The sequence below is a fragment of the Mastacembelus armatus genome, chromosome 13 (assembly GCF_900324485.2).
Source record: "Mastacembelus armatus chromosome 13, fMasArm1.2, whole genome shotgun sequence".
Taxonomy (NCBI): domain Eukaryota; kingdom Metazoa; phylum Chordata; class Actinopteri; order Synbranchiformes; family Mastacembelidae; genus Mastacembelus; species Mastacembelus armatus.
Genome location: NC_046645.1, coordinates 18,802,766 through 18,816,172, shown reverse-complemented (window position 1 = coordinate 18,816,172; position 13,407 = coordinate 18,802,766). Strand labels below are relative to the sequence as shown.

At 37.0% G+C, this 13,407-nt stretch overlaps 1 protein-coding gene across 2 annotated transcripts; it reads left to right on the top strand.

The window, feature by feature from the left end:
* Nucleotides 1–2,831: 2,831 nt before the first annotated feature.
* tbcela (tubulin folding cofactor E-like a) lies at nucleotides 2,832–13,081 on the top strand. Of its 2 annotated transcripts, XM_026299072.1 has the most exons (11): nucleotides 2,832–2,896; nucleotides 4,145–4,215; nucleotides 4,381–4,451; nucleotides 5,965–6,144; nucleotides 6,293–6,432; nucleotides 6,639–6,820; nucleotides 7,107–7,363; nucleotides 8,704–8,830; nucleotides 9,006–9,122; nucleotides 9,234–9,345; nucleotides 9,507–13,081. In XM_026299072.1, the coding sequence occupies exons 2-11, from the start codon at nucleotides 4,187–4,189 to the stop codon at nucleotides 9,711–9,713; spliced, it is 1,422 nt and encodes a 473-aa protein (XP_026154857.1). In that variant the 5' UTR covers nucleotides 2,832–2,896; nucleotides 4,145–4,186; the 3' UTR covers nucleotides 9,714–13,081. The 2 variants fall into 2 exon arrangements, with proteins under 2 accessions (XP_026154857.1, XP_026154858.1); XM_026299073.1 differs by lacking the exon at nucleotides 4,145–4,215.
* Nucleotides 13,082–13,407: the final 326 nt, after the last annotated feature.

Sequence of the window (13,407 nt, the reverse complement as noted above, 5' to 3'; positions counted from 1 at the left end):
AAATGTGAACATTACTATACACAGAAAAAGGACATTTTACAGTACTAGGAATTTGTCCATGCTTGAATTTTGGAGCAAGCATATACACAGGTACGGAGTATGTCCATAATTTCATAATAAACTAGAAAGAAGAATAAAGAATAAAAATAAAATAAATACTATGTATTTCTCACAAAGTAATGTGACATTTTTGTGGTTCCATTACAGATATAGTGGAAAGGAGTTAAGTACAAACATGGTGATCCTGGATATCAAAATGCTCTCTGGATTTGTCCCAGACCCAGAGTCCTTAAAGAGGGTGAGATAACACAGAAACTTTCACCTGGAAAAAGAATATTGTTGGAAAGAGTCTGTCTTCTATCTTAAGAGAACAGTGATGAAGTTAACAGAGGACACACCAATCAACCACCAGTTAGAGCTCATACAGGAGCTCCCAGTGGAGAACCTGAAGTCAGCTGTGGTCAAGATCTATGACTACAACCAGCCAAGTAAAACAGACACTTGAATCTCCCATACACCATACAGACCATAGAACATACTAACCGTGGTCCTAAGTAGAGCTGTACAACAAATGTTATGAGAATAATCAGAAAATTATTACAAGCTTAAAATAGGTTGGGCGCATCAAGAAAGTTTGACTTTTCATTATTATTTTTTCTTTTTTTGTATTCTTTATAGTAAATAATTATGCTGTTGTTCATTTTTTCAGCTTGAATGAATGGACAGTCCTCAGGTTGTCACTGTTTCCAATGTAATTTCAGAAGATCCACATTTTATTAAAGATAAATTTGATGTGCTTTGTGCAGCTCCATATCTAATCATGTAAACATACACCAACATATACAAACAGTTAGCACTTAGAAAATATTTGCACATGAGACTGGACATTGCACATTGCACTTTTGCACACTCAAACACATAATGCTGTACTCATTGTACATTTGCACACTACAACAGGGGAGCACTGGACATTGCACCCATCATTCCCATTCCTTCCAATACTGTACATACTGAACACTGTAAATTGTTTTTTATCCACATTGCAAATCTGTATATTTTTTATTTTTATTCTATTTTTATCTTATCTTATTGTACATTTGCAAAGTTATAATTGCACTTGCAAATTCATTGTTTATTTTATCTTATATATTTGGCACATTTGTTATTGTTATTTTTTTTTTCTTTCTTATGCTTATTCTTGTGCTCTTATTTCTTTATGTGTACGTTAATTGAGGTCATGGGCAGTTGTGCAAGCATTTCACTGCATATCATACTGTGTATGACTGCGTATGTGACAAATAAAAATTTTAATTTTTGTGTTTTTAAATTTTTGTGTAAGTAGATATGTCTACCAGCTGAAGAAAATTCAAGCAAAACAATCAAAGCATACACAAAAAGGATCTGAAGATAGATAAGTTGAAATTATCAGACTAAAAAGATTTCTATAGGTTTTTCACTGACTGCCGGCCCATTAAAGATTAGTTGGTCACTGCTACTCAAAACCACACCTGGTTAGCATGTTAAAAACTCTTCTCTCTTAAATTCTCCCTGTCTTAAAGCAGCAATCACCCATGAGTAAATATATTGGCTACATGGTTGAATTATTTTGTAGACACTTGTGTGTTATGTGCAAATAAGCAAAATATGTATTAATTCCCCACACAAACACTAGAGGGCTCATGTGCACAAAATGATGGAAAGCTAGTGAGTAGGCTGAAAGGAGGAGAGTGTTTAAAGTGCTGTGCTTTTAAGAGCAGGTTAAATATGACAGAAACTGTGCCACAGCCCTTCAAAATAGCTTTAGTAGTAAACATGTCCATGTTTACTGCTGAAGTGGGCATATGTTAGTGAGACATTCCTCTTTGATAGTAAAATTACTATACATTGTCTCCATTTAGTTCATTTGCAAATGTTTGCTCTTTTTTGACATGCAGGAAATTGAAAATATTCTTGATGACTCAAAGCAGTCTTAGGAGTCACGTGTATGTATGTGTGTATACTGTGGTTGATAATTTTATATTTCCTTTGAGGCTTTGTTTCTGCCCACATATACAGATTTAATGGTCATTAGCCTGTGAGACAGAAAGTGAGCTATAATGTCTCTAACTGCCTTATCTCTATCCACCATTGAGAATGCAGAGTAGGCTACCTTAATTTTATTTGATTTACATTCTGTTGTTTCTTGGCTATAATGCATTGTCATTGCATGCCCTGCACACAGTGTATTTTATTACTAATTCTCACAATGTATTCAGCCTATGGCCGCCAATTTATTACAATCTTATTCAAAAACCAAAATCTTCAGGTTTCAAAATAATACAGTATGTCCCTGATTACCACTGGATTGTCATCACTTTAGACTACTCACATTCTTAGGCCTTTTTCACAGACATGTTAAGCTGACATAGCAGGTAGCACACAGGTGTTACTAACAACATTAATTGGCTCTGTTATATGTTACAATAATGCTGCAGTATACCAGGGTCCTGAACCTTAACCCCTGCAGTAAATTGAATTCAGCCCTCATTTATGGTATTACTTACACCTGCTCTTTCCCTACCATAATATGTCAAAGTGTCTTCAACGGTAGACATCTGGCTACACGACAAGCCAAATCATGTTTATTATCAGCACTAATACCATTAACACAATGACATCATGGGCCTATGCTTCTGAGAGGGAACCTTGTGTATTTTGTTTTATTTGTAACTTTCGGTACAATATGATAATACCCCATAAAATACAGTATATATGGTGTAAGTAAAAAATAAAATAAATAATTTAAATAACACGCGTTTTCACCCTTGAAGTTACGTCACTTCCGGGATGTAGGGGTGAGCAAAATGACAGCTGGTTTGTTTTCATCAACAAGGAAAATGCAAAGTAGACATTAAAGGTATGTAGAAAGATGACATTGTTTTTTTACCATGTTGTGAGACGTTTTAAGTAGCGTACTGTCATCAGATGGTGATTACTGAAAGTATATTTATATCGCTGCCATCTGTAATCCATCTCGGGCTCCATCGAGCTGCTGCTGGGGGTCAGATTCACTGTTACCGAGTCTGGACTGGACACTGTCTTCTGCATGGCGTCTTGGACTTACAATATCCCAGCTAGGTTATAAGTTAGCCCATGTAGCTGCAGTTGTCATTGAAAATGTGTCATTTTTTGGCTGTATTTGGTTAATTATGCACGTTCTAGTGTAACACAATCCAAACTCCATTCAAAAAATGTCTCAATTCTGTGGTTTAGGACACTTATCGTCCAGATGTGTGACGTAACAATAGCACCTTAGGACCTTTTCTTCAGCAGCAAGTTATAAGTAAGATGGGTTTTAATGTCACAGAAAACACATCACTTTTAGAAGTAAAATATCAACTTTCTATGGATCTAAAAAGCATTTTTTTCACCAAGCTAATGTGAGGGGCTAATGCGATAAGGCACGTATATAAGTTAAAAATGTCTCTAGATAATTATCGCTTTGTCATAAAGGTATATGCCGAATGAATAAGAACATCGTCCTAAATCGCATGTTGTCGTGTTTTACAAACCGTCGGGTGTATATATTTATTCATAAGCAAAGAAATATAAAATTACAAGACTTTTCAAGGAGGGTTGGCAAGGCAGCCTCCCAGTGAAACAGCCTGATTCCTTTAAAAAAACATGTCATTGTTATAGTTGCCTGTACATTATGGGCCTTTGGACAACATAACAACGCCACTTATTATATTTTCCGCATCACCTGGAGTTACATATCCGATCGGCGTAAATTACAATTTTTTTACCCAGATGAAGTAAGTATAACAGAGAAGCTCCAGTTTATTGATAAACCATCTATAAAAGGTGACATATGAATCACAGTGGTGCTTTGTTGATAAGATTATGTCGAATTCAAATATCGTCCTGCTCAGTCGCTTCCCATTATGTTTTGCAAACTGTGTAGGCTACTGTTATAATGTCACTGATAGATGATTGTGTCTTACTTTGTCAGCACTGTCCGGGAAATCTCTGGTTTGTGTCCATGCTGTGAAGGCAGTTTGTGATTATATTGATGTTGGCAAATGGATTAGAAGGGAACTGGTCCCTGACCTTGTTGTATCCACTGTCACTATCACCATATGACACACATTTCTGGCCTGTACAGACCAAATCCTGACAGCTCACCACAGAAAGACCAGTATTTCTTATGGGGACAGGCCTACCAGCTATTCTGGAGTAAGACAGACAATGCTATAGGACCTTTCATATTTCCAAACATCTTTGTCTTGTGTAAAAAATTTCTAAAATTCTGAAATTTTCTTTCTGTTGTACTAAAAATGAATGAAGAAATTAATGTGTCAGTGGATTGAAAACGACTCAGACTCCTGATTTCTTTAACAGGCCATCAGTACAGAAACAAAAGAAAATAGTGAGCAGGGACAGTGGTCAAATCAAAGGAAACGTCTCTTCAGGTAAGATTTTTGCCATATCTTACCTATATCTTACCTAACTATAACCATATACAGTTGGAGAATACAGAACATTTTAAAGAAACAAGTGATTAATCTCAAACAGGACATTGGTTCAAACCCCTAACATGCATGTCATATATTTATTGTAACTAGATTATATTTGTCTGACGTGTAAAAATAACTATGGCGTCAGAGCAAATATTTATGCATTGCGATGAGTAACAAATCGCTTTCATACATTGCCACAATTTACTGCAATCCATTTTTGTCAAATATGATATTGTAATAGGATCCTTTTATTTTTTTATTTCAGCAAAACTACTACATAATTCATGCTTTGTAGCAGCAGACTTCACAGCAAGGCTCTTCTCACCAGGCATTTTAAGACACACACAGACACTTGTCATTTTAATTATAGAAACCTAAGTGATACGTTGGTCAAAAAGGCCATCTTCACATTTTCTGTATCTTTGATAAACATATAGATGAGCTATTATGTTTGTCTTGTTTGGGCACCTTCAGGCATATGTAAATAGGACAGCAAGTCTGAACTTGTGCCATTCCTGCTTCCACTATCCTTATGCAACTCTCTAAATAAAAGCAGACATTTATCACACTGGACTTTGTGCCCTCACAGTCTTTCCAATGTAGATGAGACTGTTGTGTTCTTCTTGAAACCTACTGTAATGTAAGCTACTGTGCTGTTTTATTTTGTTTTGTGATGAAATGTAGTGTTATGTATAGTGTTTTAATAAACATGGAATTCAGACCTCCAGTAAAACTGTAAATGACTTGTTCTATGAATGAATTGATAATTGTCGTCCTTATAGTTTAGTATTGTACTACACTAGTACTGAGTAACAGAGCAATAGTTGTTTGGGATTTTAGACCAGCCTGTGTGAAACTAGCTGATAAACTAATAAAGTGCTCTGCTAGTCAAGAAATTTCTGGCATGTCACAGAACTTTGTCAGGTGCATGCCAGACAGTAAAAGGAGTGTCACAGACACTGACATACTATGGAGAATTTTTTCACAATGTCTTTTATGTACTTTTATTATTATTATTATTATTATTATTATTATTATTATTAATAATAATTATTATTATTATTATTAATAATAATAATAATTATGATTAAAACACTTGAGTCTTTCCAGCCTCTCAAATATGAAGAGCGTCAGTTTTTCTTTAATTTTTTATTTAATATATTTGGACTTTGAACAAAAATATGAAGATTTTAGGAGGTTGCCTTTAGTTCTGAATGATTGTGTGGGCCATTTTTCACTATTTAGTGATGCATTATACTGAGTGTTTCATAATTATTCAAGAATATAATTGGTAGCTGCATGATCAGTCAATTAATTGTTGCATCCTAGTCTGGAATGTCTTTATTTTTTGTCCTGCAATGTTGTGATTGCTACACCTATGTAAAAACTCTGCAAATATACTCAGATGTACTTTACAAGCTGACAGTGATCACTGTGGATGACTCTTTCCCGCACTTCTGACCAGCTGAGGGGAAAGCTGTTCAGCAGGACGGAGCCATGGAGCCAGCAGAGGATAATGATGGCCGCACCTTTGTAGAGGTGATTAGTGAAAAGTACAGCCCAGAGAACTTCCCATGTCGCAGAGCACCTGGTATGGGGGTGGTGGTCGTGCCTACTGCAGCCCCTCAAGGTTCCCCTATGAAAGGTGAGCTGGCGAAGGAAAATTACAGGATTTGTTGAACAAACGGTAACCCTAAGTTAGTTCTCTTTGTCCTATATGAAACTTCCCTTCTGTCCGACTAATCTTCATTAATTCTGCCCTTCACCCTCACCCTCACCCTCCTCACCTCCAGACCGTCTAAACGTACCCAGTGTGCTGGTGTTGAATGGCTGTGGCATAAGCAGGGCAGGAGACCAGGCTGAGATTGCTGCTTTCTGTGCCCATGTCATAGAACTGGACCTGTCCGATAACAAGCTGCAAGACTGGCATGAGGTACTGTTTCTGGGTTTATTACAGTAGTATCATGAACAAGTCTGGCCATGCTCTATATTTTACTCACTGTCAACAAATCCTGTGAAAAGATAAAAACCAAAATAAACTGATCCACAAACAAGTGTTTGTGCTATGCTGTTCCACCGTCAGTCTAGGTTCTACACTGAAATTATATGATGTAAACACAAACATTATCTCATTTTCAGATCAGTAAAATTGTCTCCAGCATTCCTAACCTGGCGTTTCTGAACCTGAGCTCCAACCCCCTGGCAGGAATGACCCTCAAGCCACGGTGTGCCGAAGCCTTTTCCCGGGTCCGACGTCTTGTCCTCAACAACACTCAAGTGTCCTGGGACACTGTGCTGCTGCTCACTCGGAAAATACCTGAGTAAGCACTGAAAAATGACCAACAAAAACTGAACAGCAACATATTTCCAAAAAAAAAAACAGAGTGCCTACTGCATCTGTAAAGCATCCTGCAAAGTTAAGGTGTGGGGTTGAGAAATGGTTTGTTTGCTACAGAGGGAGTTTAATTTTTTATAGGGTTAATAAGTTGTTAAGGAACTACTTTCTCCTCAAGATACACATTGTCCTCAGAGTGTTGTGCTGTTTTACCACACAGCTCCACATTCCCCTTCACTCTCTACCCTGCTTTGCCCTGTGTTGTCCTGCAGGCTGGAGGAGCTGTTCCTGTGCCTTAATGAGTACAGTAGTGTGAGTGCCTCCAGCGCGGCCTGCCCCAACCTGCGCCTGCTTCATATCACTGACAACAGCCTCCAGGACTGGGCTGAGGTCCGCAAGTTTGGCTCCATGTTCCCCAGCCTGGACACTCTGGTCATGGCCAACAATAACTTGGCTTCCATTCAGGACAACAAGGATATCCTGCAACGGCTCTTTCCCAATCTACGCAGCATCAACCTGCACAACTCAGGTCAGAAATCTGACTGTGGCCTGTTGTGTGTGTTTGTATTAGATGTGTCTAAAAGTTTAGACGGGGTGTTTTAGTATCTACATAATGGTTTAATTTAGTGTTTAATGATGGTTTAATTCCTGGACTAAACACTGAATTTCTTCAGGTTTTTTTTTTTTAGAATGTCAATGTCAGCTTCTGTATGCCATAATTTAACAGTAAAATTTACACAAGCAAACAGTACTGTGTTCTGAAAGCTTTGTGTTATTTATGGACTATTACAACAAATTCTTCTCCAAGTCAGCTTTTATCTCTCTATTTCTATTTTGGGGAATATCAGTGATGAATCTATTTTTAGAGTTCTATTCAGAGCATAGAGGAAAAAAACTTCAAACACAAAAACTACATTACTTTTTATATTTGCTCTTTTAAAGGCTCATGAAAAATCTAATTCCAAGTTACTTTGTCCCAGATTCGGCTTTCAAGACATGTTTTTCCTAAAATGTCAATTGTTACTGGAGCAGGATTTTTTTTTTTTTTTTTTTTTGAGAATTGAATGCCATAGAAGAGATTATAAAACCGTATGAATTTGACACATTGACACACTTTAATTATAGGCTTTATATTCTCTCCAATTAAAAGCCCAAGAAAAAGGCAAACTGAACCTTTATCCAGTTAGTGGTATTCCGTCCATAACCAAGAGATTGACTGAGGATTATTTTATTAAAGAGGTAATGTTCTAAAATGGCTAGAAAGCAGTTTTTTACCAAACACAAGTAAATGGTACCTTTGGTTGGCCACTGCTTTCAGTGATGGATTGATACACAGTTGGTACTGTTTTGTCTGTTCTGTCTGAATATTTTCATCAGGACAGCATATGTGGAATAAAGTTATATTAAGTTGCAGTGTTTGTGCTGATGATGATGTCACCCAGTGTAATGCTGCAACTTATTGATATTTTTTTCTTAACAGTGGTGGTTCTGGGTGCTTCAGGCTTTAGTTCTTGTTAGTAGGATAAATTCATTTCTTGACAATAAATTAATCCTAGAATATTACCAGGCTTATTTCTGAACTAGAAACATACTTCTCACATTTTAGCCAGGCTTATTTACCTTGTTTAACTTGTCTTTTTAGATGTTGCTGGTCAGTTGAAAGAATGGAAGTGTTGTCTTGCTTTTATAAATCTGCCTTAACTTGTAATTTTTAACCTTTTAACATCATGCTGTTGCTTATCATACTGTACAGTAAAATGTAACCATATGGTTTGGACAGAGCTATCTAAAGGATACACCATACACCTTCTTCTAGTACTTGTCTACTCTTGCTGTTTCTTTGACCTAACTGTGTCCAACTCATGCCAGGTCTTAATCGATGGGAGGATATTGAAAAGCTAAACTTCTTCCCTAAGTTGGAGGAGGTACGACTGCAGGGCATTCCCTTACTGCAAACTTACACCAATGCAGAGCGTCGCAGCCTGATGATAGCACAGTAAGTTCCATCAATTAGAATGGGCCTCCTCTACAGTAAATGGAGTGGTTGTGCTGTTTCTAAAAGCCCTGCAGAGTGCTTGACATCTCCAAGCAACAGGAGGTGACACACCGGTGCATTTAAAAATTGCATGCTACACAACTGCATTTTACACTATGTATGTGCTTCTCCTCAGGCTTCCCTCAATATCACTGCTTAACGGCAGTGTTGTGAGTGATAGTGAGAGAGAAGATGCAGAGAGGTTCTTTATCCGTTACCACTTAGACTACCCTGAGGAGGAGCTGCCTTATAGGTACACTGCGCTCACCTATGTCGACACTGTAACTATAGTGATATGAATGTTTATGTCAAATAGGTGTGTGCAGTGTAAACTGAAAGCACAACCTTCTCTTTTCCTCTTCAGATACCATTCCCTGATAAGCAAATATGGGAAGCTGGAACCACTCGCCGAGATTGATCTCCGACCTCGTTGCCATGCCCAAGTGGAGGTTCACTATGAGGACAAAGTGGAACAGGTGTGCTAAGCATGAACCATGGTTATAGTATGTTTTGTTTTTACCATCAGTACTAACGTAGTTATCAACCATTGCTACATGGCTTATTGTACTACTGTATTTATTCTGAGTAAAATGAATTTAATGCCTAAAATGTAGGTACTGTTGCTCTTTTGTGTCAGTTGACCATCCGATTGGACCAGACAGTAGCTGAACTGAAGAAGCAGCTGGCAACAGTGGTTCAGCTGTCCACCAACAGCATGAGGCTCTACTATATCGACAAGGGCAGTGCCTTCGGTCCAGAGGAATTGAAGTATAACACCCGGGCCCTCCACTCGTACAGCATCCAAGATGGTGACGAAATACTTGTGGTACCAAAGACCAAATGAATAGCAGGGGTCCAACTGATTAGAGTGACTCCTTGATTAATTTATTGGATTATGTGACATTGCAAAATAACTGGAAGATGCATATGGAATAGCATCAGCTGCCCATTTAGTGGATTGGCAAGAAAGTGAAACATGAAAACATGGGCTGCTGTGAAGTTCTGTATGGAAAAGCAGTCAGTTCTGGAGACTATCATGTCTTTATTTATTTCAGCTTTATTTGAGGGCATCCACTGAAGTTAGTGGACACATCTCAATGGAGAACAGGACAAGAAAGCAGCTGCAGTCAGCTAGCAGCTTAAGCGGAGGGGAAGCCGCTGCTGTACCAGCAAGGCTTAGCTGCAGCTCTATTTCTTAGTACACAGCATATACCATAGCACCTCCACGGGCAAGTATCCAACACCACTAGCATACAAACACTTGCAAAAGTTACCCTAATTAGTGGTGAGGCAGTGCTTGTAGAGGAATTAATTCTTGTTCTCAATCACTTCTACTGTACCGTAGGCACAATATCAGAAAGAGAAAAGTATACTGTCAAATGCAGCGGATGGTGCATTTTGGTTCTGTTTTGTTGATCAAATGTGTTTTTTCTATTTCTGTGGATAGTAGGCAATGTTAGAACATACACATTCACATTGTTTGGCAAAATAGTGTCATACACATTGTCAAAGGGCAAGGGATCATATTCTTATTGTATATGCACTGGAGGCTTCCAGTTTTTACATTACACATGTTTAAGTTGCATATTTGACCATGATTGTTTTCCATAATATTCGTGGCTATGGAGATGGCATCCATGTAGTTAGTGTTTTATTCACCATGGTGTCACAGCCATAATTATAACAAGTGAAGGACAGCCATGGCCACAGCCACAATTACAGCAACAGCATCAAACCATGGCTACAGGTTTGAATGAAGGAGGGCTTCAAGTAAACAGAAAAAAAGATGAGGCATATTAGGAATAAAAATCACACTTCCCTCTTCAGAAGTCTTACGATTATGAACTGATGATAACTAACACTATAAAGGTTATCTAAGGGTTTATGTTTACTTCAGCACTGACCAAGATCTGGTGTTTCTGTGTTTCTTATCACAATTCACATACTGTATGCATATATTTATACACTCACACATGCTACTCAGGCTACCACAGAGCAGCTGTTGTGTTGTGATGTGTGCTGCCCTCTAGAGGCTTCATATGTGTCTTTAATAGTTGTGCTCAGCCACTACAGTAAACTCACTAAATGAGGGTCTTTGTGAGGAAAGAAATGCCACACACAAACACACCAGGGTACTTAAAAGTCCATTTCTGGTGCACGTTTACAATCACTATAAAGTGATAACATCTACATTTGAAATATCTCTTGATTGCATTCAAACCATCTCATTTCAGTTGGACACATTCTTCAGAACAAGAACTTTATTTTTCTGGCCATTTTAATGACATATGGTAGCCATGCAGTTTGAACAGTTCCTCTGAGTTTGCACACATGGAAATATAATTTTACAATTCTTTTTTTGCTGGTGTCAGATTCAAGTTATTATTTTGCATTTCAGTAGTTCAATTCATTTTTCTGGGCTACATGTTGATGTAAGGTTTATCATTGCTTAATTTCTTACTTGCAAAAATTTTTCTGTATGAAAGTTTAAATTAACCAGTGTTCTTTCTTTACAAATATATGATCAGTAATCAGTTTTTGGAAAAGACACTGATCTCAATTTAATGTATTTATTTACATGTCCAGGGACTTGAAAAGATCTGTTACAAAATATGCTATCCATTTGCATTAGGTGGGATCCAGTGTTTTTGTAATTTCAGCCATACTAGGGTCTAATAGTTGGTACAATATTAAATAATGCGGGCAAGATTAAACTACAACTATTTGATCAAATATTTCTTTAAGCCTTTACATTAAGGTTTTATCTCCCACATACAAGTGAATTTTACATATTAGTCCATCCTGGACAGAAATACTTTCACCAAAGATAGTTCATTAGGATATTCATGTTATAATGTGGAATATATTCAGAATATATGTATTGATTTCAATATACAACAGCAACATGTATAAGAAGAGCATTAATATTAGATGTCTGGTGCTATTGATTTTTCCTGTAACAAGCAACTTAGCAGAGTAACGGATTCCTGACACTGTTTTACAGCAAAGGAAACAGACATAAGTATTCATATTTAGCAGTTGTTTGGAAACATGCTCTGTGTATTCAGTTGATTTATTGTCAGTAGAAAACTCAGCTCAGTGTGCTTTGTCCTGTTTGTAACGTTGTTAGCCTTCAAAAGCATCAAGTATGCAACATCTCTTCTATGAGTTACTAATACTACTACTATGCTTGTATGCACATATGTATATATATATATATGTATATGTGTGTATATATATATATATATATATATATATATATATATGTATGTCAACCCTATTGCAGGCCAAAAATATTGGCTGAGCCATTTTTAAAGTCCTTAAAGCCCCTAAAATAATTTATTTCATGTTTTTAAAGTATTTTTCTGTAACACTGAAGATTCATGACTAATAAAGCAACAACCAGTGCTTTTGTTTTGGGGGAAAACATTGAGAACAGGTTTACAGTCCAAGGCTTTGCTGAACTGCTTCACCTGGACTGTTTGTGTGTGATTGACAGTGGCCTACCAGCAAAAACAACCCCAAATGTCATCACATTTTGATTCAAATTCTGATTGATCCAAATATACCCCAGTAACACCTACCCATTTGAACTGGTGAGAAAAACTAAAAGAAAAAGTCAGAAACCACTAATGTGAAATTATCAAAGTTGCTGGGCAGAAAACAAAGTGCTTGTCTAACACCCCATAACTTATAATAGGACACTTGACTTGTCTGCTGAAATGAAGGAAATTCATACATTGTAAAGCTCTATATTTTCTTTGCTTAGTTACATACACAACACATAAAAGTAGTCATCTGGCAGCTTTACTACAGCACATCTTGTTTGAATCGAAAAATGTTAAATTAAACATATATTGATACTCTGGAGAGATTAAAATAAATTGCTTGAGCCATGATCTGTCTACAGCAGTGCACCAGAGCTCATGTGAATCTCAGAAGACTATATTTGACTTTGATTATAGTGTGATAGATTTTGTTTCGAATAAATGCGCAGTAGGCCACGGTTTCATCCTTGCTCAGACTTACAAACCAGTATTTAAGCTAATCAGTTTACGCACTATATAACACAGGACTGTTCATAATATGAGGTGTTTAAAGCATTTTTGTAGAAACCTATGAGATATTGAGTGGAACAGAATTGGCCATCTTTCTTATGATATATGTAGAAAGATGTGATACTGATGGTAATAAATAAGTCTCTTTCCTCAATCTATGACATTGTTTTATTCACAGCAGCAGCTGAATGGGACAGCGGCATTTTAAGTATCAAGATGTGTTTAATGTTGCAGATGGTTATAGTGCAGCATGATTTTATGACTCAGTCTCTGAGGCAGACACTTGCACACTCCAGCACGAATGCCTACTTGAGTGCTGTAACTTGGAATAATTAAAATAAACAATTTTAGACAGTCTCCTTTAATATTTGATCCAAACAACTGTTCATAAAATATTATAAAAATATATACTTTGTATTAAAATACATTCTTAGAATCCCTGTGATAAATAGATAGATAGATAGATAGATAGATAGATAG